Genomic DNA, 25,834 nt, shown 5'->3' with positions numbered 1-25,834 from the left:
AAGTATTAATTTTATTTTTAATTTAAAATAGTTTTCTTTTAAAGGAACACGTTGCCTTGGATCGGACGAAGTTGGTCTATAAAAAGCGTTTGTAACCCTTTTTTATAAAATGCATTTGGTTGGAAAGATGTTTTAAAAGTAGAATACAATGATCCACACAAGTTTGACTCGAAGTTGCGTGGTTATCCTTTTACTGTTCCAACTAACACGGTCGGCCATTTATTGGAGTAAAAAATTTGACTCCCATAAATGGCCGACGGTGTTAGTCGACGAGGTAAAAGGAAAACCGTGTAATTTCGAGGCATGTTTGTGTGGATCATTGTATTCTACTTTTACAACATCTTTCTACCCATATATGCATTTTATAAAAAAAAAAACGTTATAACGCTTTTCAAAGACCAACTCGACCGATCCAGGCAACGTGTTCCTTTAAACTTAAAGGCAGTGGACACTATTGGTAATTACTCAAAATAATTACTAGTATAAATATTAAAACCTTACTTGGTAATGAGTAATGGGGAGAGGTTGATAGTATAAAACATTGTGTGAAACCGCTCCCTCTGAAGCAACGTAGTTTTCGAGAAAGAAGTAATTTTCCACGAACTTGATTTTGAGACCTCAAGTTTAGAATTTGAGGTCTCAAAATCAAGCATCTGAGAGCACACAACTTTGTGTGACAAGGGTGTTTTTTCTTTAATTATTATCTCGCAACTTCGATGATGCGCCCACGCACTGCCACACGGGTTTGTAACATCCCTTTCACAGAATGGTTTAGTCCGACTCGACCGCGGCTCGGCAGTTCATCGATCTACATGTAGTAGGCTGGTGCCCGATTTATAAAGCGTTGAGCACCTATATTGGGAAGTCAAAAAACGTGCGATGCGGCAGAAAAACAACAGAAAAACAACAGTGAGTATCGAGCAGAAAATTGCATTTTTTGACGATGTTTTTTAATTTCACTCAACAAAAAGGAAATGCAAGCATTATGAATGTATATTGAGTATGTGGGGAAAGTTTTGGTAGTGTAGTACAAAAGAAACTTCAGTTATTGCTGGCTAACGGTCGTAAAAACTTTCACCTATCAACGCTGATTTGAAAAACGTATAGCGTTAAATTAAGGAGGCCCAAAATAATAAACCCCTACCTATGGCTCACGGGGGAGCCTTTTATAGTTTCTAGAAGTACGGTAAGCAGAGCCATGAAATTGGGCCCAGATGATTGATGGAACTCCACAAAATTTAATCCAATCCTCACTAAATTAGTTGCTCAACTTGCAACCAAAAGATACACATAATCCATTCCATTCTTATGAATATCGTAGCGTCATACGTTATCGACCCTCATATGTTTTCGGTCCCCAACTTTGATTCCCGTTTATCGCGAAATTGTGCAAGCTGCACCGGTGACAGAAGCTATGCAGTTTACTCACGGTCTGTATTTTCATCAGGCTTAATCATGCTGAGAATAAAGTTTTCTGTCGTTGGTTATACTCAAACATTTATAAAATGATTGATTTTCGGTACAAATCACTAGTGCATTATTATGCCAACATTCAAATGAGTCAAAGAAACATCATCCAACCTCAAAAGTTCAAAACAAAATTACTATCCGCTAGATTGAGTTTCATTCTGCTTTAGTCACTAGATGGATCATGTGAGGTGGTTACTATTTGGGATTCTATGGTGTGCAAATGTGGGGAAAATATTAAAATATTTTAAGTGAAAATGACAACAATTTTTTTTTCGCTTTACTAATGCATACTGTAATAAATTCCTATAAGCGTAATAAATATTAAGTCTACATTAAAGATAAAATATCATAGATTGGTTTCTTATCTCCTGAAACCAAAAATTACTGGTCTGAAATGGGGGAAATGGATTGTTATGAAGTGTGAGTGCATCAAGGGGGGGGGGTGGGGTGTTTTACTTTCATGCCTTACGATATCTCTGGATTCTAATAAAGTAGCCATAATGCCTTCGGACAAAAATGTAATTAAATTTGTTAAGTAATAATTGAATAATATTTTTGATTTATTTTGCACGCCATACTAGCTTCTGAATATTCAACAAAATACCAACCAATGAAAGGTGTGAAAACATATGACGTTGCTCCAATGTCATGCATGCATAAGCACTGTTAATGGCGGACTGTCTCTCGCAACGTGAAACCAAAACTTTAAAAATTTCAACACACCATGAAGTGAAAGTGTTGTTGTTAAAAAATTGGATAGATGATTTGAAAAAAAAAATATTTAGTTTTTTATTGTGAACAATTTTCCTGTTATCCTACTGAAAATACATGACACCAGGATATGATTATTTTCATCAAAATCAAAGTCAGTTACAATTTTAATGTTTATTGAAAACAAATTAAAAACCTGCAAGATTACTTAATTAAAAATAAAAAGATAAAACACAGAAATAAGGATGGGAGTTAGAGTAAGAGCTGAAAAAAAGTGAATAAAAACAAACAAAATTGTTTTATTTTGTTAGTTATTGGCGTTTTCCCCACTTATTTCAATGATGTTTTAACTAAATAACTGTACACACATGTTGTGCTGGTCATTCTGTGTTTATTTGAACTCAATACCGATCTCCCGCAAAGCCAAAGACATCAGACCCGACCGGTTGGTACGACCGGTAGCTGCTAATGCTAAAGCCCCTATGCGTTTGTGTACCCACAATTTGGCAGACGACATTTTTTTGACACAATTTCAAAGTGGGGATTTTATTTGGTTAATTATTAACCAGAGCCACTGACTTGCATACTGTTTCGTACTTACTTTTCTGATAATGCCTGACGTAGGGTTCCAATTTTGCCTTTAGTTTCACTCACTGCATATTGCATGTCCTCTACAAGCATTTCTGCGTCGTCGTCCGCTCCATAATTGTACAAATTTTGAGAACTATTTTGCTTCATTTGACCGCTACGGGGCGACCGACGCTGTTTTTCGGCCATCTTGCATATTTACCAAAAAGGCACACTCCTTCTCATGCGTGATTTGTTTAAGCGTACACGTATTGTACGTGCCATACACATGGGGACGAGCAAATTGAGTTTGGCAAATTTTGAACACGAAGTTGACAAAAGATTTCCATTTTTCGATAGCCAATAAATTAATAGCTTCAATAATCAATAAGGTTACTGTGGGCAAGGGCGGGGCTGGTGTATAGTGTCCAATTGTTAGGAAAGTAAAGTACTATATTAAAACATGAGTAATTCAATCAATTTTTTTTCCAGGTTGGCATATTTAATGTGACACTGTTGTGCGTATTATTCCGTTGAAAGAGCAAAAACAAAAGTGTTGGGGGGGGGGGGGGTACGATGGGGGAAATGCTGTTTAATTTCAGTACATTTGTTTTTCTTTAAAGGACTGAACTTCGTGAACAATATACTGTCCTTTAATGTTTGTTGGTTTCATCGTGGATCGAGGAGCCCCAGGGTTTCACAAAGCTTCTTTAATTGTTCAATTGCCCTACACCTCATTTTAGCACCTCGCATTATGGTACACCGTTTATTTTGTTCAATTATTTTTTTTAAATTTATATATCTCTTGATGAGCAAGACATTCCTTTAGAACTCAAGAAAAATGGAGCCCCCCATAGCTCTAGAAAATCATAAAATTTCGAATGCAGAGACATTTTGAAGTTTCAGTTGTTAAGAGAAACGTTTTCCCAACCTGTCTAAAAGTGTTGGTTTGTATTGATCTAATAAAATAATAAAAACTCTGTTTTTCTATTGGCCTATATGCAACCAAATCTAAAATATATACATCCCTCAAAAAAAACTATAGGAATCTTTGGTAATAGTTAAAAAGCAGGACAGTTCTTTTCAGAACTGAGAAGTCTCCCGAACCTCCGATTATCTACTCCACGGCAGTAGAATAAAGCAAGACCGTTCCCTAAGAACAACTCTACCTGGCAAGTAGATACACACATGGTGTTACCGCAAACCAAATATACAAGAATCTTATAGAAATAAAAAAAAAAGTGACGAAAAATCTATAGGAATTTTATAGGAATCCTATAGGATTATATTCTATAGACATTTTGCCTATAGATGGGACTTTTCTGTAAGGGATGTATCAAGTTTGTGACAAAAATTAATGTTTTATTTAGTTATCGCATGCACCGGATAATACAAATATCGGCACAAGAGAACAATACAATTTGACTCCCACTCTATCAGAAGGTAGTTTCAAATATATTTTTTATTTCACACGTTAATGATTTTTAGGTAAAATTCATGCACATTATTGATTTATAATCCAAAATAATGAAGTTAAATTTATGTTTCCACACACACAAGAATCTGCTGTAAAACATAAGCAAAAAAACTTCACTTGACAGAAAATCGATAAAAAAAAGTAGAACATTAGATTAAATAAAATAAAACAATAAAATAAGTGTATTTATAAGCATTTATATGTTCTACTGGTTCCCACACCCATATTTCGAATCATTTGTCCCCTTCAGAAACTTTCTTACATTCTGTAACCTCCATAAAGTAAAGTAAAGTTCTCCTTTGGTGTATCCCAACATAACCATAAAATAACCAGCCTGTGAATTTTTTTGCTCAATTGGTCATTCGAAGTTGCGAGAAAATGATGAATGAGAAAAAACACCCTTGTTGGACGAGTTTGTGTGCTTTCATAAAAGACCAATAGCTGGAAGTCTTTGAGTATTTTAGTGAGAAATTACCTCTTTCTCAAAAACTACGTTACTTCAGAGGGAGCTGTTTCTCACAATGTTGTATTCTATCAGTAACAACAAGTCAAACATAACGAGAGGAGGAAGTCAGAACAACAGAATGACTGGCAGCTTGGCTGCTTGCATAGTATACAACAAAATACTAGAGTTTTGTTTAATATAATGGTATTTAGATGAATATAAATATATCCAAAAGTCTTCCACCAGCAATGTTCAGTCCGTTTTGTAGATAACCAAGTTGCTCATGAAACTTTATATTTCTGATTGCATTCAGTCAACACTGAATCATTCGGTGATTTAAATTTTTGTATAATTCCATCATTTCTTTCTGCCATGAAAGTTAAGTATTTTCTTTCATTTAAATCAATTAAACTGGCAAATAAAAATAATATTTCATTGCACTTGGAATACTTGGCACATTGAATTATTTATGTTGCCAAATCATTTTGATATTTTAGAAAAACCAATACTTGCATACCACAAGCACCTTCAAACAAAAGAACGCACCGATATATTGTATACATTTTGTTGTCACATACATATATTTTGATAAGATTTTATAACATCAGTTAAAAAGTTTGTATACAAAATTTCCTGTAAATACATGTATTATCTTACAACACATAATAGTATGGATATTCATCCTCAATGATAATTAATTATGATATTGTAAATTCATGATATTGTAGTGTAAAATCACACTGCAGATATCTGCTATTTATAATGTTCTAGTGATTGAAGAACATTAAAACCATTATCAACTGGACAGACCAACACACTAAATGATATAGCAGCAGAGCTATCACCTTAGCAGCACTTTAAGTAGGAAGATGTTGTGATACAATACAGAAAACAGTGTCAATTTATAATATGGCTATTTTATTTCAAACCACATAGTACTAATCATCTATGGGTGCTCATGCTTTCAGGGTTCCTTTGAAGTGACAACACTGACACAAGTTTAAATCAAAACTCAAAACAGGCTTTTTGCATGAAAAAGGCTTTTTCCCCAATAGTTTGTTTTCCTTCATCCATTTCATCTTTAAGGAACTCATTCCTGGTGCATGTTTCCCTTCATGGTTTTGGGGAAAACAATTTTTCTACATTCAGGTCCTTCCCAAGTTATTTTTATGTTAAATGTCTTTCTGCAGCCTCTTACTTTTAGCCTAGGCTTCCTGTCTGCGACCTCCCCATACTGTTATTAAGTTCTATAATTGGTTTTCCCTTACACATGTACAAATGGTATGGAAATAAACCTGAACCTGAACCTGAAACCTGACCAGGCACTTCGTAGCTTGGACAGCTTGGTTGTCTCCTTTTTCCATTTTGCTCCGCTGTTTATGAAGCCGTCCACGCAATGAAGGTCTTAACAAAAGGCTACGTTTTGGAGAGAATTTAAAAAGGGGGTAGTGGTACTAAGACAGCATTCAGTTTATGTATTACCATACAACACCATCTTGTCATGTTCCCTGTATCAGTTTAGCAATTATATCACTTGAAACAACTTGGGCCCAGACTGTTTTCATCCCAGCCTCGGTTTGGTTACCTTCATTAAAGACAATGGACACTTTTGGTAATTGTCAAAGACCAGTCTTCTCACTTGGTGTATCTCAACATATGCATAAAACAACAAACCTGTGAAAATTTGAGCTCAAAAAGTTGGGAGATAATAATGAAAGAAAAAACCTTGTTAAACAAAGTTGGGTGATTTCAGATGCTTGATTTTGAGACCTCAAATTCTAAATCTGAGGTCTTGAAATCAAATTAGTAGAAAATTACTTCTTTTTTGAAAACTACGTCAATTCAGGTTTTATGCTAATAATTATTTTGAGAAATTACCAATAGTGTCCACTGCCTTTAACTGGGGAGTACAAAACATTAACATTAACTGATAAGAAATGGCTAGACTTTGCTAAAAAACATAAACCAATGTCTCTCATACATAATTACACTGACATCCACCACTTTACAAGGTTTTTGATAGAATTTGGGTAAAAATATATTTAATCCAGTACCAGCATAAAATATATAAACTATCAAGAAAAGCTATCTTATGTATACAATGAAGAAACTACAATTGTTTATTTCTATTCTTAAGTATCCAAAATTTACCTGCAATGCATTAAAACCAATAACCTGAGAAATATAGACATATTATTCAGTCTGAGTTTTTCCTTCACTGACAACAAAAAATCATTAGTTGTGCAGTAAAGAAAAACACCAGGGTTTAACACTACAAATCCTAGTACACTGACCTACAGCTTGACTCTCCCTCTATCCAGACCAGCATTGAGCAATTTGGACTGCAAACTTATCAAGATGAAACAACCAAAACTAGTAAACCTGAAAGACTTTACCATCATTTTGCCTGATCAAAGTGAAGGTGTGTTGAAGTCAGCCCAGCCAACTACATGTAAAGAGTGAAGTAATCTAAATAGGATTTCACTTTGACAGCTAACTATGTTACAATATAGTCAGCTGTCAAATTTACTGATTACTTAGTCCTGCGGCAGATACGTTGGACTTCAAAATAGCTGACACTGCTGAAGTCTGTGTGTTGAGTTTACTTTCAATATGAAGTAGCGACAGCACATTTAGAACCAAAATGGGATTCGGATCTGTACAGTTTAGAGAAGTAAAAATGTCAACATGGTATAGAACCAGTCACTTTTAAAGTGTATCACAGCATATAATTCATCACCTCTGGCATTCAAAATGGCAATAATTTTACAAAGATTATTCTAATACAGTTATGTGAATTCGATTTGTGAGATGGCAGGAAATCAAGTTGAATTACGGCAGAAGAGAAATGATTACCATAGACCTTTTCGCAAATACTCATTGCGCAAGTGCTAACTGTTGAATGAGGTGCATGCTGGTCTAGCTAGGGATCAAACTTGAGTGCTTGCTAGACCAGCATGCACCTCATTCAACGCCTACAGCGCGCGCACCGAGTTATTGCGATGAGGTATATTGTCAAGCTGCCACCCTCTGTCATGTTCCTGTACTCTGTAGCACTATAATAAACACTTAGTGTCATTATGCTACAAAGGGACCAGACTATTTTCCCTCCCAGCCTCTGTTTGGTTACACTGATCCGTATGGAGGAAAACCACAGATGGTTGCAACAAGATGCATTAAAAAGAGCTGACTTGGTCCATTGTGCGGTGGGTTGTATTATGTGTTGTGTTTGAGCCAGTCATAGGCATGTTCATATACTAGAAGCATGATGGCCCCTCCTGGTCCTAGCCGCATGATCTTAGGCAGAAGACCCTTGTACAACGCAAAGAATCTACAAGAAAAAATACAAACACAATTTGTTAATTTTCTTAAGAGATATCGCTCAACTCACAAGGCTGGTTGACTTTTTTAAGGTGAGGGCTGCACTGGTTTGGGCTGTCGACGCAGATCATTGATCACCATGCAGGGGCATGTTGCCACCTACGCCTTGGGCTGAAACAGGGCTACCCCCTTCACAGTCCGTAAGGATGTAGGTAGGGCATCATCCTGACAAATTACCTTTTAATCTATTAACTCAAATATTTCTGGATTCTGAAAAGATTGGTTAGCCTCATGCTAAATTGGACTTCAATTCATTCACTTATTCTGGGATCAACAGGGTTTTGATTTGGCGCCCTCTGTTGATTCTGGAAAAATGTTTAAGGACTGCAAAACATTGTTGCTGTAACTACAAAGTAGTAAACTACACAGCGCCCTCTTGTGACAGCCCAATTACACAGCAGCAAGGGATTGAAAAGCATGAATATCTGACGTCCCATTTAGAGGCTCATGAATAATGGCAAATACCAGCCTGACATATAGTGACCTTGCATTCATTTTACATGGAGATTCGCAGTCAATTCACACATGTGTACATCACCTCAGATCAATCATACGCAGACTTACCCCTCTTCAGCATACACTGTCTTCATAGTCTTGAAGCAGGTCCTATACTTGACCTCTCCTGGTACTGGCTGTGGTCCCTGTATCCTACTCTTAGCTACATCGAAGGGAATGTTGATAGTAGATGCTAGCGTTCCAGCGCAAAGACCGATGGCAAACTTGCGACCAAATTCCAACTTGGGAGACTGCAGAAACAGACAATAGAAATAAAATGCTTTAGGCACAGACAACCCACTTTTTTTTTTACTATTTCATAAGTAATCAGTACAGTTTTTGCATCTTGCTTTGAACTTGGAGCAAATGTCACCTTTTTATCTAAAATGATGGAGTTCACAAGAAAATTATTTTATGAGTCTTTCTTATATCTTCTTTCAGAGTAGGAAGAGAAATACAGCTTAAAAGCAAAACAAACAAGTCTCATTTTTTCTGTTTTCATGGGGGGTGGGGGGGCGGGGGTGGCATAATAATTTGAAAATCTTATAAGAGGCAAGTTAAAAGATGAGATCTATAATAAGTTAGTTTGAATGACTGCTCTCTTTTGTAAACCAATGCATTCTTGTAAGTAAAATAAAACACGATTCTGAAGTTTTGTTTACCTTTGCTTCTGGAAAGTACTGTTTAATGTTGTGATAAAAACTAAAATAGATCATGTTGAATACACCATGTCGCCCTAGAGTTGCTGTAAGTCCTTTGTAGAAACCGTTCCGTCCAAAGCCATTCTCTCTGAACACACTCCTGGCTAATGTGAAAGCACTTGTTTGCTGGAAGAAAACAGATCAGACAAGGGACTAGAGAAAGTCATACTTCAATAACACATCATCAGAGTTTGGGCTCTCTTCACACAAAAATTGGGCTCATGGGATTATCCTGCCTTTGGGTTTGTCACCACGGGGCCCAATTTCATGGCTCTTTTTTTGTGGAAGCAGGAAATTCTGTGCTTACATCAAACTCCTTGTTACATAGGCATTCTTTGCTTACACAACTTGTGCAGAAAATTAGCGCTTGTATGTAAGCAGAGGATGGTGATTGTAAGCACAGAATTTCAGCGGTAAGCAGAGCCATAACATTGGATTGACTCAACAAAAACTCACTTATTCTTGTACCTATCAATAATTCCTGAGACGTTTATTTTTCTCAAATGAAAAGTCACCACATAATACGAAAATGTATCTAACATTAAAGGCAGTGGACACTATTGGTAATTATCAGCATAAAACCTCACTTGGTAACAAGTAATGGGGAGAGGTTGACAGTATAAAACCTTGTGAGAAATGGCTCCCTCTGAAGTGACGTAGTTTTTGAGAAAGAAGTAATTTTCCACAAATTTGATTTTGAGACCTCAAGTTTAGAATGTGAGGTCTCGAAATCAAGCATCTGAAAGCACACAACTTCGTGTGACAAGGGTGTTTTTTATTTCATTCATATCTCGCAACTTCGACGACCAATTGAGCTCCACGTTTGTTATTTTATGCATATGTTTAGATACACCAAGTGAAAAGACTGGTCTTTGACAATTACCAATAGTGTCCACTGTCTTTAAGTAGATACAAAGAAGCCTTAACTTAAACCTGTTCGTTTCAAAACTCTTGTGCAACACTCAGCAGCTGCTATGCCTGTTTGCCCACAAAGGGAATTGGAAAAGTTTTTTTTAATTCAGAAGCAAACTGTCTAAAAGCATGTTACATTGTTGATCTGCAGATTCACTAAAATTAAGCAAAGCGAACAACTTAAAAAACAATTCTGTAGTACCTGTGAGAATCTAAGTCTCTCGGCTTGTAATCGAACCTTGACCACTTCAAACGGGTTGATGATGAAACCTTCCGTCAGACCAGAACAGAGTCCCGCTAATGTAAACGTCTAAAAAGGGAGAAAAGAGAAAAGTAGCTGTTGCAACCTGATTTCCAACCAAAAGGACCCATTGCATAGATGCAAAAAAATAGTTAATGGGCTGATGTTTGGACCCTATAGCAGAGTGTTATACTCTGTTATAACACACCTCTTGCTTGTTCTGTATTCTGGTTGGCTGAAACACGGTCACGTGGGATGAACTAATATAGGCTAGTGATCGCGCTCACGTGTTTTGCGGGAATAGTACCAGACACGGGCAATAGTCTTTGAATATAGTGCCGCGGTAACAGCGCCCTCTCTTGACTTGAACTGTGAACAACAACTACAAAACTCCTTTTTTTGTTCTCATTTGACATTTAAGACTGATGTATGTTATAAAACACATATTGACTGGCATAATTCGGTAACTAGTGTACGTCTATTTCCCCTCGGACCTGTGAGTGACCAGAAGAGGGGCCTATTTCCCTCAGCCTTCGGCCACTCTTCTGGTCACTTTAAGTCCCTCGTGGGAATAGACGTATACTACTTACCTCGTTGCCAGTCAATATTGTGTATACTAGGTTTAAAACAACAGGCCATTGACTAAATATTAGGAAGAAATCACAATTGAAGATAGCATTTAGAAAAAGGGGTACATTAGTTTTGGTGACCTCTGGAAGTCAAGTTAACAGCCTCTACTCTAACCCTCTTGCTTTATGACCAATCAATATCATCCACTGTGGTTTGGAATGACATATCTACTATGGCAGTCTGCAGTATGATATCACGTAGTGAATGCAGTTAAATGGTTAGTCTTGTTACAAGACAATAATATTCACTATCGATCAACTATCGCGTCCCCCCCCCCCCCCCCCCCCCCCCCCCGCACCACTTCAATGCCTCTCCGCGAACATTACTACCGAACGATAGCGATCAGGGTTGAAAAACTTCCAGATCACCCTACCCCACCACACTCTTGCTGTCGGGATCGCAGCTTACAGGAACGCCCTCTATCTGTGGAATAGTGGTGACGTGTGTAGAATTGAGTTACCATATATATTTTACCAACTCAACAAGAATGTTTTGCACCAAGACCTTTGAATGGTCTGAAATGGGTGTCCACTAGCTGGAAAACATCAAGACAAGTAGGGTGAAGGGGATTATGGAAGTGGTCCACTTTAGCCATTTACCTTCCACTGTTTGACTTACCAGTGCAGTCGGGGATGGAGCACCAAATAGAAAGACTGATTTATACTGCTCAAATGTGAAAAACTTGACGGCTCTTTTGGGTGTCTCAGCTAAGATTGGAGGAAGGATTCCCTTGTAGACTGAAAGAGCTCTGTGAACAAAAGAAAATCATCATCAAAATTGAAATGATGTGGGAGGGTTGATACACTGTAGCCAAAATGGTGATAAACAACAACAAAGGAATTCACCCACAGTCGCAGCATGTCTAGAGAATGTTGAAAGAAAAATTTAGTGTCAAACGAAATGCTCAATTGCTTAGATTTTATTTAACTTCATTTATTCTGGTTGTGAAGCCAAGGACTCTCAAAAAAGCAAACTATACTAGCCAAGAACCCAATAAGCCTTTTTAAGATATGGCAGACACAATGCTACAAGTATATGATGATGCAACACTATTAGGTTTGGGTAAATTTGTGTGTATACACCCAAACTAAACAGTGCACTCCTATTGCGTCCACCATACCTCAAAAAGGCTAATGATGGAAAGACAAGGAAGAAAGTTTTGAGATGCTGGGCGGAAAACCCAATGATTTGCAATCCCCAACAAAGACCAATTTACAAGATGTGTCTATGAGCAGCAAGTCATGAAGGGCGCCCTCTGTTGACTGCATGATTTCACCTGAGGCTTTGAATGCTGTAACAATTTTTTTTACAGCCCATACACTGACATAACTGATACAGTCTTAGTGATCAAGTCATTTAAAAAAAAAAAATCATTGCACAATTAGATTGCGCCAGTGGGATGTGTATTGTCTCATTATATTGCAATGTCATAAAAGCACCAGCTAGTGTATGATGGTTTTTGATTGTACTTGTTCTGGGGTGGATTTCACAAAGAGTTAAGACTAGCCTTATCTCGAGTTAGGACGAGTAGCTCATCCTAACTTAAGACTAGCCTTACGTTTTTCGTATCTCCTAGGCTAACTCTTTGTGAAATTGACCCCTGGGCAAGATAACAAAATATCTTATGACTCGACTTGACTTTAACAGCAAATGACTTGCTGCCAACTCTGACAAATGGTGGCACTACGACCATCTCTTCCTTGTCCATCAATAGAACATACCCTTCTGTTCTGTACATTTTCTTGACCAGGTCGACCATTGACGTGCCGTACATCTCTCCTTGAGGCCCTCCCTGGATCTGAAACCTGAATGGAAAACATAACAAGATAACAAAAACCAATAAACTAAAACCTAGCGTCTTTTGCTAGAGACACTCCAAATTCCTCAAAAATACTCCACTCCTTGTAACTCAACACCCACAATATTGGTATGTCTGTTCCAATAATAAGTCAGTGTTGTTTGGGCCTAAAACCTCAAATCCTGCAATGTCAGACGACATCTTGAATTTGAAGGATTTGGAACTCGTACACTTTTAAAGAAAAACAACTTCAACAGGGTATGTCACCTCACTTTTGAGTTTGAACTTTTGGGTGACTGCTGTTGTATAACCAAAAGGACAGAAAGAATTAACAGGTTAAAAGAAAACTATGCAATCTATTATTATAGGCCTATTCACATCTGACAACTATTTATAATATTTCCTAGATTGTGCTCAGTAATAACACTCCACACTGCTGGTAAAAACAAAAGCTTGGTACTCAGATGTTGTACATCGTGTCAGATTTCACTAACATACGTAAAGTGTACATGTCCAAGCTTTATGATTACTCTCCTGTACCGACTGTACTACTGTGGTCGGGTGCGTTGATGCCATGATCGTGTGAGTGGTGGAATGTTTGTATGAAGTACAGGGATTATTTTAGCAAAACTGCTCTAATTTGTGCACACATTCATTTAAAGCCACTCATTTTATTATTTTAATGTGAATAAATTAAATCCACTTTTTCTACTCACATGTTGCCCTAGCTATGCGAGTCAAGCACTTTGCAACTAGCCACCCTACAAATCAGGTTAAAGGCAGTGGACACCCATTGGTAATTACTCAAAATAATTATTAGCATAAAACCTTTCTTGGTGACGAGTAATGGGGAGAGGTTGATGATATAAAACATTGTGAGAAACGGCTCCCTCTTAAGGGCCATAGTATTTTTTTTTTTTGGGGGGGGGGAAGGAGGACACACAGAATCTCCTGCCACACCATCTTACCTTGTCTTGATGACATCAAGAGGATGCATCAGGCTGACCTCAACAAGACCTGTACAGATAAATAAAAGACGTACAATGCGTATTGTAATACAAGTTTAATCTTGATAATTATTTTGCTGACAAATGTTATATACTTAAGATCACAGTGTGCAATTTATTTAAAGGCAGTGGACACTAATGGTAATTACTCAAAATAATTATTAACATAAAACTTTACTTGGTGACGAGTAATGAGGAGAGGTTGATAGTATAAATAATTTTGAGAAACGGCTCCCTCTGAAGTGACGTACATGTAGTTCTTAAGAAAGAAGTAATTTTCAACGAATTTGACTTTCGAGGCCTCAGAATTAGATTTTGAAAGCACACATGTGACAAGGGTGTCTTTTTCTTTCATTATTATCTCGCAACTTCAGCAACCAAGTGAACTCAAATTTTCACAGGTTTGTCAGCCTATTTTATGCAAATGTTGAGATACACCAAGTGAGAAGACAGGTCTTTGACAATTACTGAAGGGGCACAGCAATTTTCCTGATTTAAGGGGCACTTCTATTGGGAATGTGTATGTTTTGAAGTGGCACAGGGCACCACATCAAAAGCACCATGAGACCTTTGTGAAAACACCCATTGCACAAGCGCTAACTGATGCATGAGGTGCATTCTGGTCTAGAGAACAGCTACATTCGCTTCCGAGTATTTACGATTAATTCTATGGCACTTGCTGTGGGTGATGTGGGTTATTTCCAGACCTGTACTGCTATGTTTAAGGCAGTGGACAGTATTGGTAATTGTCAAAGACTAGCCTTCACAGTTGGTGTATCTCAACATAAGCATAAAATAACAAGCCTGTGAAAATTTGAGGTCAATCGGTCATCGAGCTTGCGAGATAATAATGAAAGAAAAAAACACCCTTGTCACACGAAGTTCTGTGCGTTTAGATGGTTGATTTCGTGACCTCAAGTTTTAAACTTGAGGTCTCAAAATCAAAGCGTGGAAAAATACTTCTTTCTCGAAAACTATGGCACTTCAGAGGGAGCCGTTTCTCACGATGTTTTATACTATCAACCTCTCCCCATTACTCGTCACCAAGAAAGGTTTTATGCCAATAATTATTTTGAGTAATTACCAATAGTGTCCACTGCCTTTAACATGGTGTTGCTGTACTGCTATGTAAACATGGTTTACATTGATGTCAGTTTTGAGGAATACACATTAATCTCATGTTAGTCACACATAATTTGATTACCTGCTGAACCTCCAGCAGCAATCTGTTGGCCAGCCTCCTTCATCTTGCCACCCACAGTCATTGTTATGTCATGTGTATCTTACAATATGTCCTGAAGAAGAAGAAAAACAAGTAGATTTAAATAAAACATATGGTATTGGCAATGCCAAGAGTGCAAGACCAATAAATGGATAGCAATACGCATAGTGACCGCCATCTTTGGTCAATGGAAAAGTGAATGCGTGTACGTGCTTTGCACGACCCTCAACCAATGACAGCTCTTCCCACGTGAACAATTCATCAAAGATGGCAGCCAATGAAGTCTATTGCTATCCATCTATTATGATATAAATACTCTCATTCAGTATGTTCAGTAAGGTGTGGTACGTGTAAGCTGAATAATCGTATATAGTTTATCAAATGCCCCATGGCCATGATTCATAAATAAATTAATAAAAATAAATAAAATGAAAATTCATCCAATCCTTCCTGCTGAAAAGCCTGTAGGCCTAGGCCTATTATTTGTTGTGTAGATCATTAACAAAAACTAGCCATAAAAGTGAAAGGTCAAAATAGTACGCAAATCAAAACAAGTATTTTTAGTAAGTAGCTAAAATAACAGGCCTTCATTATACATACAACTTAATAAAATAATAGAAGTAGACAGTATTATTTGCAAATAGCAGGAACAGTTTATTTATCAATATCAGCCAAAATTACACAGTTTCACTTTAGTTTCATGAATGGAATGTAGGCTTATTTTTATCAGTTTATAATATTATCACAAACTAACTTCCAATTGTAATACAATGCCTTTGATCTGATTTTCATTGTGATTTTGATAATACTGTGAACTGTAGTACTAAAACTAGTATACTATGGAAATAAAAAATAAATAAAAAATAAACTGATTGGGTGAGATGTGAGGGATAACTTTCCGTATGGCGCCACCACTTTTTCACTCATTTTTACAAAAAGGGATATATCAATCAGGTTAGATACTATATTATTTTATTTCGAATGAAAAAGTGGTGGCGCCATACGGAAACTTTTCCTTATCCGTTTATTCTACCATGATGTACTGAGCAGCTTTATTAAATTAAGCCCTGGCCTGCCCACACACGACACCGTCTTCTTGCTGTCAAGAATGTCAGTGTCACTTTACCACACTGACATTGACAATCGGACACTATGTGATCATGCACTGTGCCTGTGTCGTGTCAGTGGGCATGGCCATACATTACATGTAGATTGTAGTGGTCGGGGATGAGGTTCGTTGTTGGTTGGCCGGTAAAAAACTCGACACAAGTCTGAACAACATACGTTTTAAACCTTGTTAATTTACACGATTCAAAGCTATACATACACTGTAACATGAATGGTCGACGTAAGACGAAAATATAGATCTAGATCCTATGGTAAATTACAAAAAAGGAGACTAAAAAAACAACACAGCAATCACATCAACCGCCCCATCAATCAGCTGATTGAGTTGGCACACTGCACTTTGTGCTGGAAGTCAGGGTCACCAAACTGAGACAGAGCACCATACCAGCTCAACATTGCAACAGCGACTCACAGAGCGCCATTTGCAACAAAATAGGCAACTCCCTAATACGGGCGGCCAAATAAACATTAAATCTTATTCAGAAAATAGAGTTCAAAAATGAAAAATCACAGTTTAGATTATAAGTATTATTTTAATCACCATGTTTACTGTTTATAAATCAACAATCTATACATCAATGAAAGAATTATAAAACAAAACAAAATAATAAATACCATATATATTCTGTTTTATAAATTAACAATCTATACCTTAATGAAAGAATTATATAAAAAAAAATAATAATACATACCAGGCAGTTGCTAGGCTAAGATTACGGATAACATCTCAGATCTAAACCTAATTCAATATGTATTATGGTATCTGGTCATAGTGTGAAAATTACCGCGTGTATGCGATTCATTCAACAAAAAAATGTACAGTGAGGCACGCGGTCGGTTAAAGACAGTGGACACTATTGGTAATTGTCAAATACAAGTCTTCTCACTCGGTGTGTCTAAACATGCATAAAATAAAAAACCTGTGAAAATTTGAGCTCAACTGGTCGTCGCAGTTGCGAGATATGAATGAACTAAAAAATACCCTTGTCACACGAAGTTGAGGTCTCGAAATCAAATTCGTGGAAAATTACTTCTTTCTCGAAAACTACGTCACTTCAGAGGGAGCCGTTTCTCACAATGTTTTATACTATCAACCTCTCCCCATTACTCGTCACCAAGTGAGGTTTTATGCTGATAGTTATTTTGAGTAATTACCAATAGTGTCCACTGCCTTTAACGCACACAGTGCATTCTGGTGAATAATATAAAAAAATACTGAATTTCTTAGACGATGTGTCACAGTAAGTCAAAGTATATTGGTGGCTTTTGGACTGTTCGTTTGTTTTAATCCAACATATAAATGTAATTGTGCCCCATTAAAACTAACATGTAAACAATTCATTTCAAAAGTTTGTCTTTTATCGGCTGAAAATCTGGAGCCTTTATGTGCACGCAGGAAGACGTCCTAATCCATAATTTATAGGATTACGCAATCTGGGGAAACATAACTTCAGTGATGCTTCTCAGATTAAAATTTTGGGGTATAACTGATAGGATTTAAAAAACAACAAAAAAGCAACAACAACAACAACAACAACTATATTGTAATGCTTTTACTTAATAATAATATTATATGGTTTACATAACCGCATTACTTCGAAGTGAAGATGTTTCTCAAAATGGTTTACAGGGGTCGAATGCTGCCGTCAGTTTCTACCAATTTGAGTTGGTTTTGTCCTTTAATTTCAAAAGTGATTACCAAACGACCTTCCCTTTAAGCACGCACAACGTTAAAACAACCATCAGTGGAACACAGGGTGATCATCAATACAGCTCTAAGATTGACCTCATTTCGGGTCAGGGTTTACTTGAAGTCATATTTAAGAAAATAATGAAGATTTCCGAGTCGAGGTAACTCGGTTAGTAGAAATTCTTGGACGTCATCCATTTGTAATGAAGAAATCATGAAGAAGAAGAAACACTTTATGTTTGCTTGCCTTGAAGCGATGCCTCATCGCGTCTCAGGCAGCCCACGAAACCGATCAATGACTCGCTGGTGATGAAGTCCGTAACAATCACCCTGTATTTGCTACCCCCTTTCTGCACGGAGCTCATTCCACGGATTGAAACACCCTAGCTGTCGTCACCCCCATCTTCCAATTTATTGCTTCACCTAAATTACAGGCTGATGTCTCGCTTGTACCGTGAAGCTTGGAGACTGGGATTGAGTGACATACCACGCTCGCGGGAGGGTCCCCGGAGGATGGAAAATATCCCCCAAAGTAAGACAATCGCAGAACCTAGATCATTACTTAAAATACGAATTTCAACAAATGTTTCATGATGATGCATTTTGACTTTACATGATCAAAAGCTACTGACGAGTTTCCGTGTTGCTTGTCAATGTTGGATTGATATGTACAGGTGAGGTAGCTGCTTTTCATCCTAGAGTCTGTGTATAGGAAACGGTATCATGGTCTGCGTGCTTCTCATGACCGGCGATAGGAATAAGTTCACCCACTCCACCCTTCCCGCCAAAAGACTTCATATTTTATGTCAGATAATAATTGACATGCCTTTTTTTTTTATCACATGGATGTGCTCATCAAACACAAACTTTGTTACAAACGAGTCGCTTAAAGGTGCTATCCAATCGCGCATTCAGTGAATTGAATAGCGGTGCTTCCAAATTCTACCCTTGACCTTTAGTTGGCCAACATTAAAGCAAAATGTATTCGTGAAAGATGCCCGGTTTCGCAATTCATTCGGAAAAGGTCTATTGCAACCTAATACCGAATAGAGCAGGTCAAACCGGTGCAGCCAACACGATACGGTGTAGTACGCGAGAATGTTTGTCAACATTTCAATAAACCATGTGGAATTGCATACTAATAGTGGTCATTTATCATATTACGGTACTGCTACAACTTTAAAGACCCTTTGAGGTTTACATTATTTTGTGGATCATACGTATGATGTAAACCCTGTAAAAAGCCTTTCATATGTATTATTTCCATCTCCAGCTTACGTCAATGTTGCGTCATTATTGCGTCAAGTGAAAACAAATAACGTACAACATATTTTGGTTGAACCACAACGAAAAGGATCCTTTACAATCTCGTTGTCTGGATTCTCGCGCAGTCACACGTGACTTTCAAAATACTCAAACTTCCTCTTCAACCGTTGTGAGTTTCCCCCTTTAAACATCGCTCCCACGTCGCAGTCGTAGCCCTCTACATTTAGGTAAGAGACGATGGCAAACTCATCCTAACTTCTCACATCTCACTCTTCATGGCAAGACACACGCTCTGCATTGTCAACTCACATGGATCATGACCGCGCCGCCATACCATGCAGACGCGCATCCAATGGGACCCAGACGGCATGTGCATTAAACAAGAGGGATTAATTTTCACCAAGTCTTTCCCGCCATAAATCAAACCCAAATGAAATGTGTTCACGGTCAACCGCTTTTAATTCTATCACTTCTTCTGAGACTGCCAATCTTGGGCTTCTCTTGGGGTAAGTGATGGGACAAAGGCAGCTCAGTTGCACTCCGTTAAAGGTTAAAGGGAACGTATATTTATCTCAAAATGTAAATCGTTGTCGTCAAAGTTCGTTCAATAACCAATCCCCTTGAAAACATTTGTGTTGCCAACGGTACTCCAAACGTAATTGTGACAACGAAAATAGTCTGCAGGCTAAAGGCAGGAGTCGAACCCCTGACTTTGTATGTATAATGTACCACCACTATATTGCTGTACATAATGTATAGTGTGTCCGGCTCCATTTGGGCCTAAAGTTATTTTCTACTGGTTGAAAAATGGGGGCTTTGACCCGGGATTTTGCGTAAGTTAGGTTTGACAAACATATAAGATAGACAAAGATTCGGGGTCAGTGACCCCAAAATAGGCCGTGCCACCTGGAGCCCGTAATCCGGATCAAAATTCTGACCCGGGAGCTCAAAGAGTGAACTCAGGAACCATCTCGAATTGGTCTTACCGTTTTCGGGGGGGGGGGGGGGAACACCACAAAAATATATATGCATTTCAATTGATGATGTTGACATTTATTTGATAACGATTATCAGCAGCAAGAGATCACAAATCAAATTCCACTTGCTTAACAAATTGTTCTGCAAAATAATGGCCCTGTTTAGACAGTTAGTACCGCGTTTATTACTTTGTTTTAAAAGTGACACATTGACATGTGAGAAGGTATATATGGATTAACCATGGAATCTTTAAAGTCAATGGACAAATCTTGCTAGGAGAAGGTCGATATTTGTGTGTGTTCTTGAAACTAGAGATAATTAATTTGCTTCAATCCCGTTAAAGGCAATGGACACGTTTGGTAATCGTCAAAGACTAGTATTCCCACTTGGTGTATCCAAACATATGCATAAAGTAAACATTTTCGACTCAACTGGTCATAGAAGTTGCAATAATTTAATGTGTGTGTTTTCAGATGCCTATTAAGGCTTCAGGCCTGAAGTAGTTTAACATTTGCGTGAGAAAGTACCCCTTTCTCGATCACAACTTTACTTCAGAGGGAGCCGTTTCTCACAATGTTTAACACTTTCAACAGCTCTCCATTATACTCGTTCCCAAGTAAATTTGTTATGCTGACAATCGTTTTGAGTAATTACCAATAGTGTCCAGTGCCTTTAAATACATTGAGTATATGCTGCAAGAAGAAGGGTTATAACCTTATCCTCTTTCCGAAGACTCTTCCTGTCTCACTTTAGTCTCATCACTGTGTCATCTGTCATCTTACTATGGAGGTATTCTCCTAAAACTCACTGTTGGCGACATCTCCATTATCTCGACGAATGGTGGCATTTTCAAGATGTCACGTTCGACTTGTGACTCTGTCAGTGTGCTCAGTGCGTGCAAGGAGTTGGGAGGGGGGGGGGGGGGGGGTTCACGCAGATTGCCAACCATGGTACTTGGTAGTCATCGGAGAGGCATAGCTCCAACTGTGACGGCTGCAGTTTATTAGGGCCCTGTTTGGTTCTAGATGAGTTCAAACATGCATGGAAAGAGACAGAGTTGATGTTTCTTGTATCGTCATCAGATAGCACGCATTGTTAGCTAAGAATCGGTTCAGGATGTACTGTACATGGTCCGCAGTCCTTGAATGCTTTGCAAGTCATGTCAGTTGGAACTTGTAATGGAAGAGTTATGTGCTAAGACTATGACACATTGGTTCTAACAACCGAATAATGTGCTAGCATGTGGTGTTTTTTAACTTAATGTTCTTGGAGATGTTGGGGACAAATAAAATTTGACAGTTCTAATAAGGAGGTGGGTGATCCTGTCGACGCTCATTTCCTGAACTATGTGGATATCTCCTTAAAGAAGGAAGCGATAATTGTATCTCGTATCTCGCAACGGTTGCCCTGTTCAGTCGACTCATGAAACGTAAACGAGGATGCTGGAATCTCGGGGGAAAATCAAACAATTCTGACAATAATATGTTGCAAGTAATACACAGAAAATGCAGGGTCTTTGCATGGTTGCTTTCCTGGTGTGCAATAATTGTCTTCACTATTTCTTATTTTGCTACTGACAGCTCGTATTCTTTGGAACCGATCTTATTATAAGACCGTCTTTGAGACCTAACTTCGCTGGTATTACTATTTAACTCTTGGACTGATCGAGTCTTCAAAAGTCTCTATGAATTGGCTCAAACAGAATCCAAAATACGAAAGTACGAAAAGAACCACCTTTTTCCATGCTAATTTGTTATGTTATGTTATGTTATGTTAAAACATTTGTTGAAAATGCACGTTAAGCTTTAGGCAACGTTTATGGACAAAAAAAAGACCCATTCAATTTTGGTATAAACAATGACCTCATTTAGGTCTACTTAAAAACACTAAAAAAAACTTCCGTTTAAAGACACTGGACACTATTGGTAATTGTCAAAGACCAGTCTTCTCACTTGCTGTATCCCAACATATTATAAAATAACAAACCTGTGAAAATTTGAGCTCAATTGGTCGTCAAAGTTGCGAAATAATAATGAAAGAAAAAACACCCTTATCACACAAGTTGTGTGCTTTCAGATGCTTGATTTCGAGACCTCAAATTCTAAACCTGAGGTCTCGAAATCAAATTCGTGGAAAATTACTTCTTTCTCGAAAACTACGTCACTTCAGAGGGAGCCGTTTCTCACAATGTTTTATACTATCAACCTCTCCCCATTACTCGTCACCAAGAAAGGTTTTATGCTAATAATTATTTTGAGTAATTACCAATAGTAATTACCAATAATAACATCTATTATACCAATAGTGTCCACTGCCTTTAAAAAAACAAAACTTCCGTTTATTAAAGTAACTAGTTTATAAAAGAATTTCCATGTTGCAGTTGTATTTTTCAAGTTGGGTGTTCCATTAATACTAGGCGGGAAAAACAGGATTGGTTTCAATCAAAACTGTCGGACATACCTGTCCCGTATCTGTAAGTGACAGATCTTGGGCTCCGCAACCATGCGTAGAAAGTGACTCAACTGACTCTTCCGATGTGGTATCTAGCCCCGGTGTCTCCCTCTATTTCCCCCGCGGGCTGTTTGCCCAAATCACGCTCAAGAACATCAATGATGTAATTCGGAGCTTAACTAAAACAAACTCGGCGGTATATTGCAGAGTCATTGGCAAGGGTATGATCCGTTTTCTGGATTGAATATAGACAAAAGACTTTATCACGGTGCAGCCATCTTGAATGTTTGTCCCATTAATATCAATGTAACCAAAACCGAGGCTAGAAGAGCAAAATAGTCTGGTTCCTATTTGCTAAATGATTATTAGCATAACACTTTGTTGTTATTTGATTTAAGGAACATGACCAAGATGGATACATCATGGCAAAGATCTACATTTTTACTTGTGTGTCTGATTGTTGTAAACCGAATCGAAGATATGAAATTGTGTAAGGCACAATTTTTTTTATTTTGTGTAAATAGGAAGAACTGTCCATTTTGTGAGGCGACAATGGCAACATGGAAGCGGGGGTAATGGAGGTCATACACCCAGACTCTTCAGTTATAAACCAGAATAGGATTTCACTAGTCAGAGTTGATATCGAAAGGTTTGCGGTAACCCCATGTAATGACCAACTACAAATGAGTTGGGGTGGTTCTGAAAAGAACCGTTGGTTTCAACTCGACGTTTCGATCAGTATGCTTTGATCTTCTTCCAGTCAGAGTTGCTGTGTCAGTATAACTACCAAGTATTCAAAGGGATTTTATAGGAACATGTCCATTTTTCTTTAATCAACCTCAACTAGTTTTCAATTTAAATAAAAGACCAAACAACTGTCTGTCTGACCTGGTGAAAGTTTATCAAATTCGGTTGTCACATTAAAATGAGTGAAAACAACGAGAAACGGTAAATGCCCCTTTTCGGTATTTTTGTGTACATTGGAACGGTTTTTTATGTGGTCTGCAAATACTATTTTCTCTTACCTTGAAAGTATTTCGCTGTATGATTGGTATTGGCCTACTAGTATGATGATAAATTATTTCATGATGATCAAGTGAGCTTTCTGATTGTTCATTTTTTTGTCGGTTGTAATTACCATGCTGCTACCTTAGATTGGTTCCTCACTAATGTACACGTCAAAACCAAAATTCGCAGAATATACCAAACAGTACCTGCAAGCCTGGAATTGGTAAGAATTACAAATTAGCCAAGTCAAGCACGTTTATTCCTGCGCATTTGATTATAATATATACATGGTACATGTTGAAGAAGCCAACAAAATCAAAACCAGGTTTCCTTGCGAGCTAACAGTGTACTATACGTTGTGTCATTCAGACCCGTTCTCAAGTCTGCCGAAAGTGGATGTCTGTTCCATCGACCCATCAGCGGTGAAAAATAACGCGGTCAGCCCCCATTGGAAACATTTAAACAAAGAGACCTCATGTAATTCATCAGCAAATACAGGTCAGCCGTTGAATATCCCATCGAATTGCCAACGACCAAATCAATAGCGTCAAGCTTGTTACATTTTGGCGGGAACAGAAGAAAAAAAACATGCAAAAATCAAAAACAGCGCGCGGTTTTCTCTCGTTTTTTTTGTGCTTGTGTTTTCCACACGTCTGTCTGAATTTGTTTGAGGTGTGTTTCCCGCCTCAAAGTGGTGGGCACTCAAGGTATGGTGAGTGCCGACTACTTTAGACACTTACATGCCTTTTATTCGCCTCGTTTCACCCGACTAAATGTATCGAGAGCGGGAACCACTTCTTCTTTTCCTGCATAAACTATTATTTTACATTCGGTGCGTACCACGTTCGCTGCATCTAAATGCTGCATTGATGCTTAACGAATTCATTTCAAGTTGTGTGTCAAACCTGCTGCACGTGGGACTGTTATTTTTTCAAATTCCCAAACCAGTCCCATAGACAACCAAAGATTAAGTTTACGTTTTAAGATATAAACAATCAACTGCAACATAACAGACTTACAATATTAAATATTATGTTTGATAGGCCTACATAGCCCCCAAAACCGTAATCTCATCGTTGCTAAAAAAGTTGAGTGCATTATTGTTGTTCACATGGTCTTAATAATTTAACATATTGGAAAACATAAAGAAGACTATTACTCAATCTGGAATGTTGCCGAGTATAAAGTTTGCATCAGTGTCAATTATCCGGAGAAATAAGCCCGTCTGAAATGCTGAACATTTGAGAAAATAGCATAAACCCCAAATAAATGTTCTATCATAGTGCAGTTCAAATGTTTTTATTGTGACTTTGATAATATTATATAAATTATTTCAGACGAACATTATTCTATGGATGCTTGATATTAATATGAACTGTGTGTCAACAGATTAAAACGAAAGCCTTTTTGATGAATTACCAATCGTGTATTTTGTTTTTCAATGGAAACAAACAAAGTACTATATATTGAAAATGGTCTGCCTCAAATTAAAGTGTTTTGTGTACCCAGAGTTTTTCACCGTATTTTGTGGCGGCTGAAAACACACCCATGTTCCTTTTATACTTTTTCACGCACAACTTAAGAACTTCATCCATCATTCCTTACTGATGTATTCTCAAAATTATTGTTTCAGGAAATAAAACATTTTTATATTTTGATTGGGTCTGCCGATGGCGGGACAATATCTTCTTTATAGTTTGTCTGTCAGTGTATTATCTATCGGTTGCTCTGCAAAAACACAACCACATTCTGTCTGTTTGTTTGTGGAGTTGTGCGTGTCCATCTTATTTGAGTTGGTAAATTATTCACAACCAGCGAGTTTCCCGTCTGAGTGGCACGGGGCGAAAGCCTCTTCAAGCCCCGGCCAGTGTTTACTCCTAGCCACGGTGATCACAGAACATGGCGGCAGTTTAAGGTGAAGCTGGACGGACAACAACAAAAAAGTAAGTCCATTTCTCACAGTTTTATTCACATTTTCACTTATTCCATTGTCTTATCGTACAATTATTGTACATTTTTAATTTATCTTAAAATATAACGCAATTTAGTTGTTTCGAGTTCGTGTGTTTTATGCAGACTAAAACCAAGACCATGTTCGTCAACATTACAAATTATTAACAATGATGAAAAATAAAAAATAAAATAGTGTTTAAAGGTAGCAACCACTACAACTTATTTGTTGTACAAAATACACGATTGTTACTTTGAATGAAAGCCTTAGTGTATGAGTTGAACTTAAAATGGAGTGAACGAGCT

General features: G+C 37.7%; 2 protein-coding genes across 2 annotated transcripts in view; both read right to left on the bottom strand.

Moving 5' to 3' along the window:
- The window catches only part of LOC139945716 (uncharacterized), a 40,724-nt gene extending 37,760 nt beyond the window's left edge, over nucleotides 1–2,964 (bottom strand). The window contains exon 1 of the mRNA XM_071943077.1: nucleotides 2,783–2,964. Coding sequence (XP_071799178.1) covers nucleotides 2,783–2,958 — 176 coding nt within the window. The 5' untranslated portion in view covers nucleotides 2,959–2,964. The remainder of the gene's footprint in view (nucleotides 1–2,782) is intronic.
- A 1,262-nt stretch (nucleotides 2,965–4,226) lies between these two features.
- On the bottom strand, nucleotides 4,227–16,493 carry LOC139945704 (mitochondrial 2-oxodicarboxylate carrier-like). The gene is made up of 9 exons (XM_071943054.1): nucleotides 16,385–16,493; nucleotides 15,040–15,130; nucleotides 13,797–13,845; nucleotides 12,752–12,835; nucleotides 11,649–11,778; nucleotides 10,362–10,469; nucleotides 9,209–9,373; nucleotides 8,616–8,797; nucleotides 4,227–8,001 (listed from the first exon to the last, which is right to left on the bottom strand). The coding sequence occupies exons 2-9, from the start codon at nucleotides 15,098–15,100 to the stop codon at nucleotides 7,887–7,889; spliced, it is 894 nt and encodes a 297-aa protein (XP_071799155.1). The 5' UTR covers nucleotides 15,101–15,130; nucleotides 16,385–16,493; the 3' UTR covers nucleotides 4,227–7,886.
- Nucleotides 16,494–25,834: the final 9,341 nt, after the last annotated feature.

The sequence above is a fragment of the Asterias amurensis genome, chromosome 1, assembly GCF_032118995.1.
Source record: "Asterias amurensis chromosome 1, ASM3211899v1".
NCBI classification, from domain to species: Eukaryota; Metazoa; Echinodermata; class Asteroidea; order Forcipulatida; family Asteriidae; genus Asterias; species Asterias amurensis.
Note: the sequence above shows the minus strand (reverse complement) of the source record. Positions and strands in the feature narration are given on the sequence as shown.

Bases quoted from the DNA above. Each gene is read 5' to 3' on its own strand.
- LOC139945704 (XM_071943054.1), bottom strand. From the start codon at position 15,100: ATGACTGTGGGTGGCAAGATGAAGGAGGCTGGCCAACAGATTGCTGCT. The intron at 13,846-15,039 runs GTAATCAAATTA...TTATCTGTACAG, and splicing joins TGCTGCTGGAGGTTCAGCAG to GTCTTGTTGAGGTCAGCCTG. The intron at 8,798-9,208 runs GTAAACAAAACT...CTGTTTCTGCAG, and splicing joins AGTACTTTCCAGAAGCAAAG to TCTCCCAAGTTGGAATTTGG.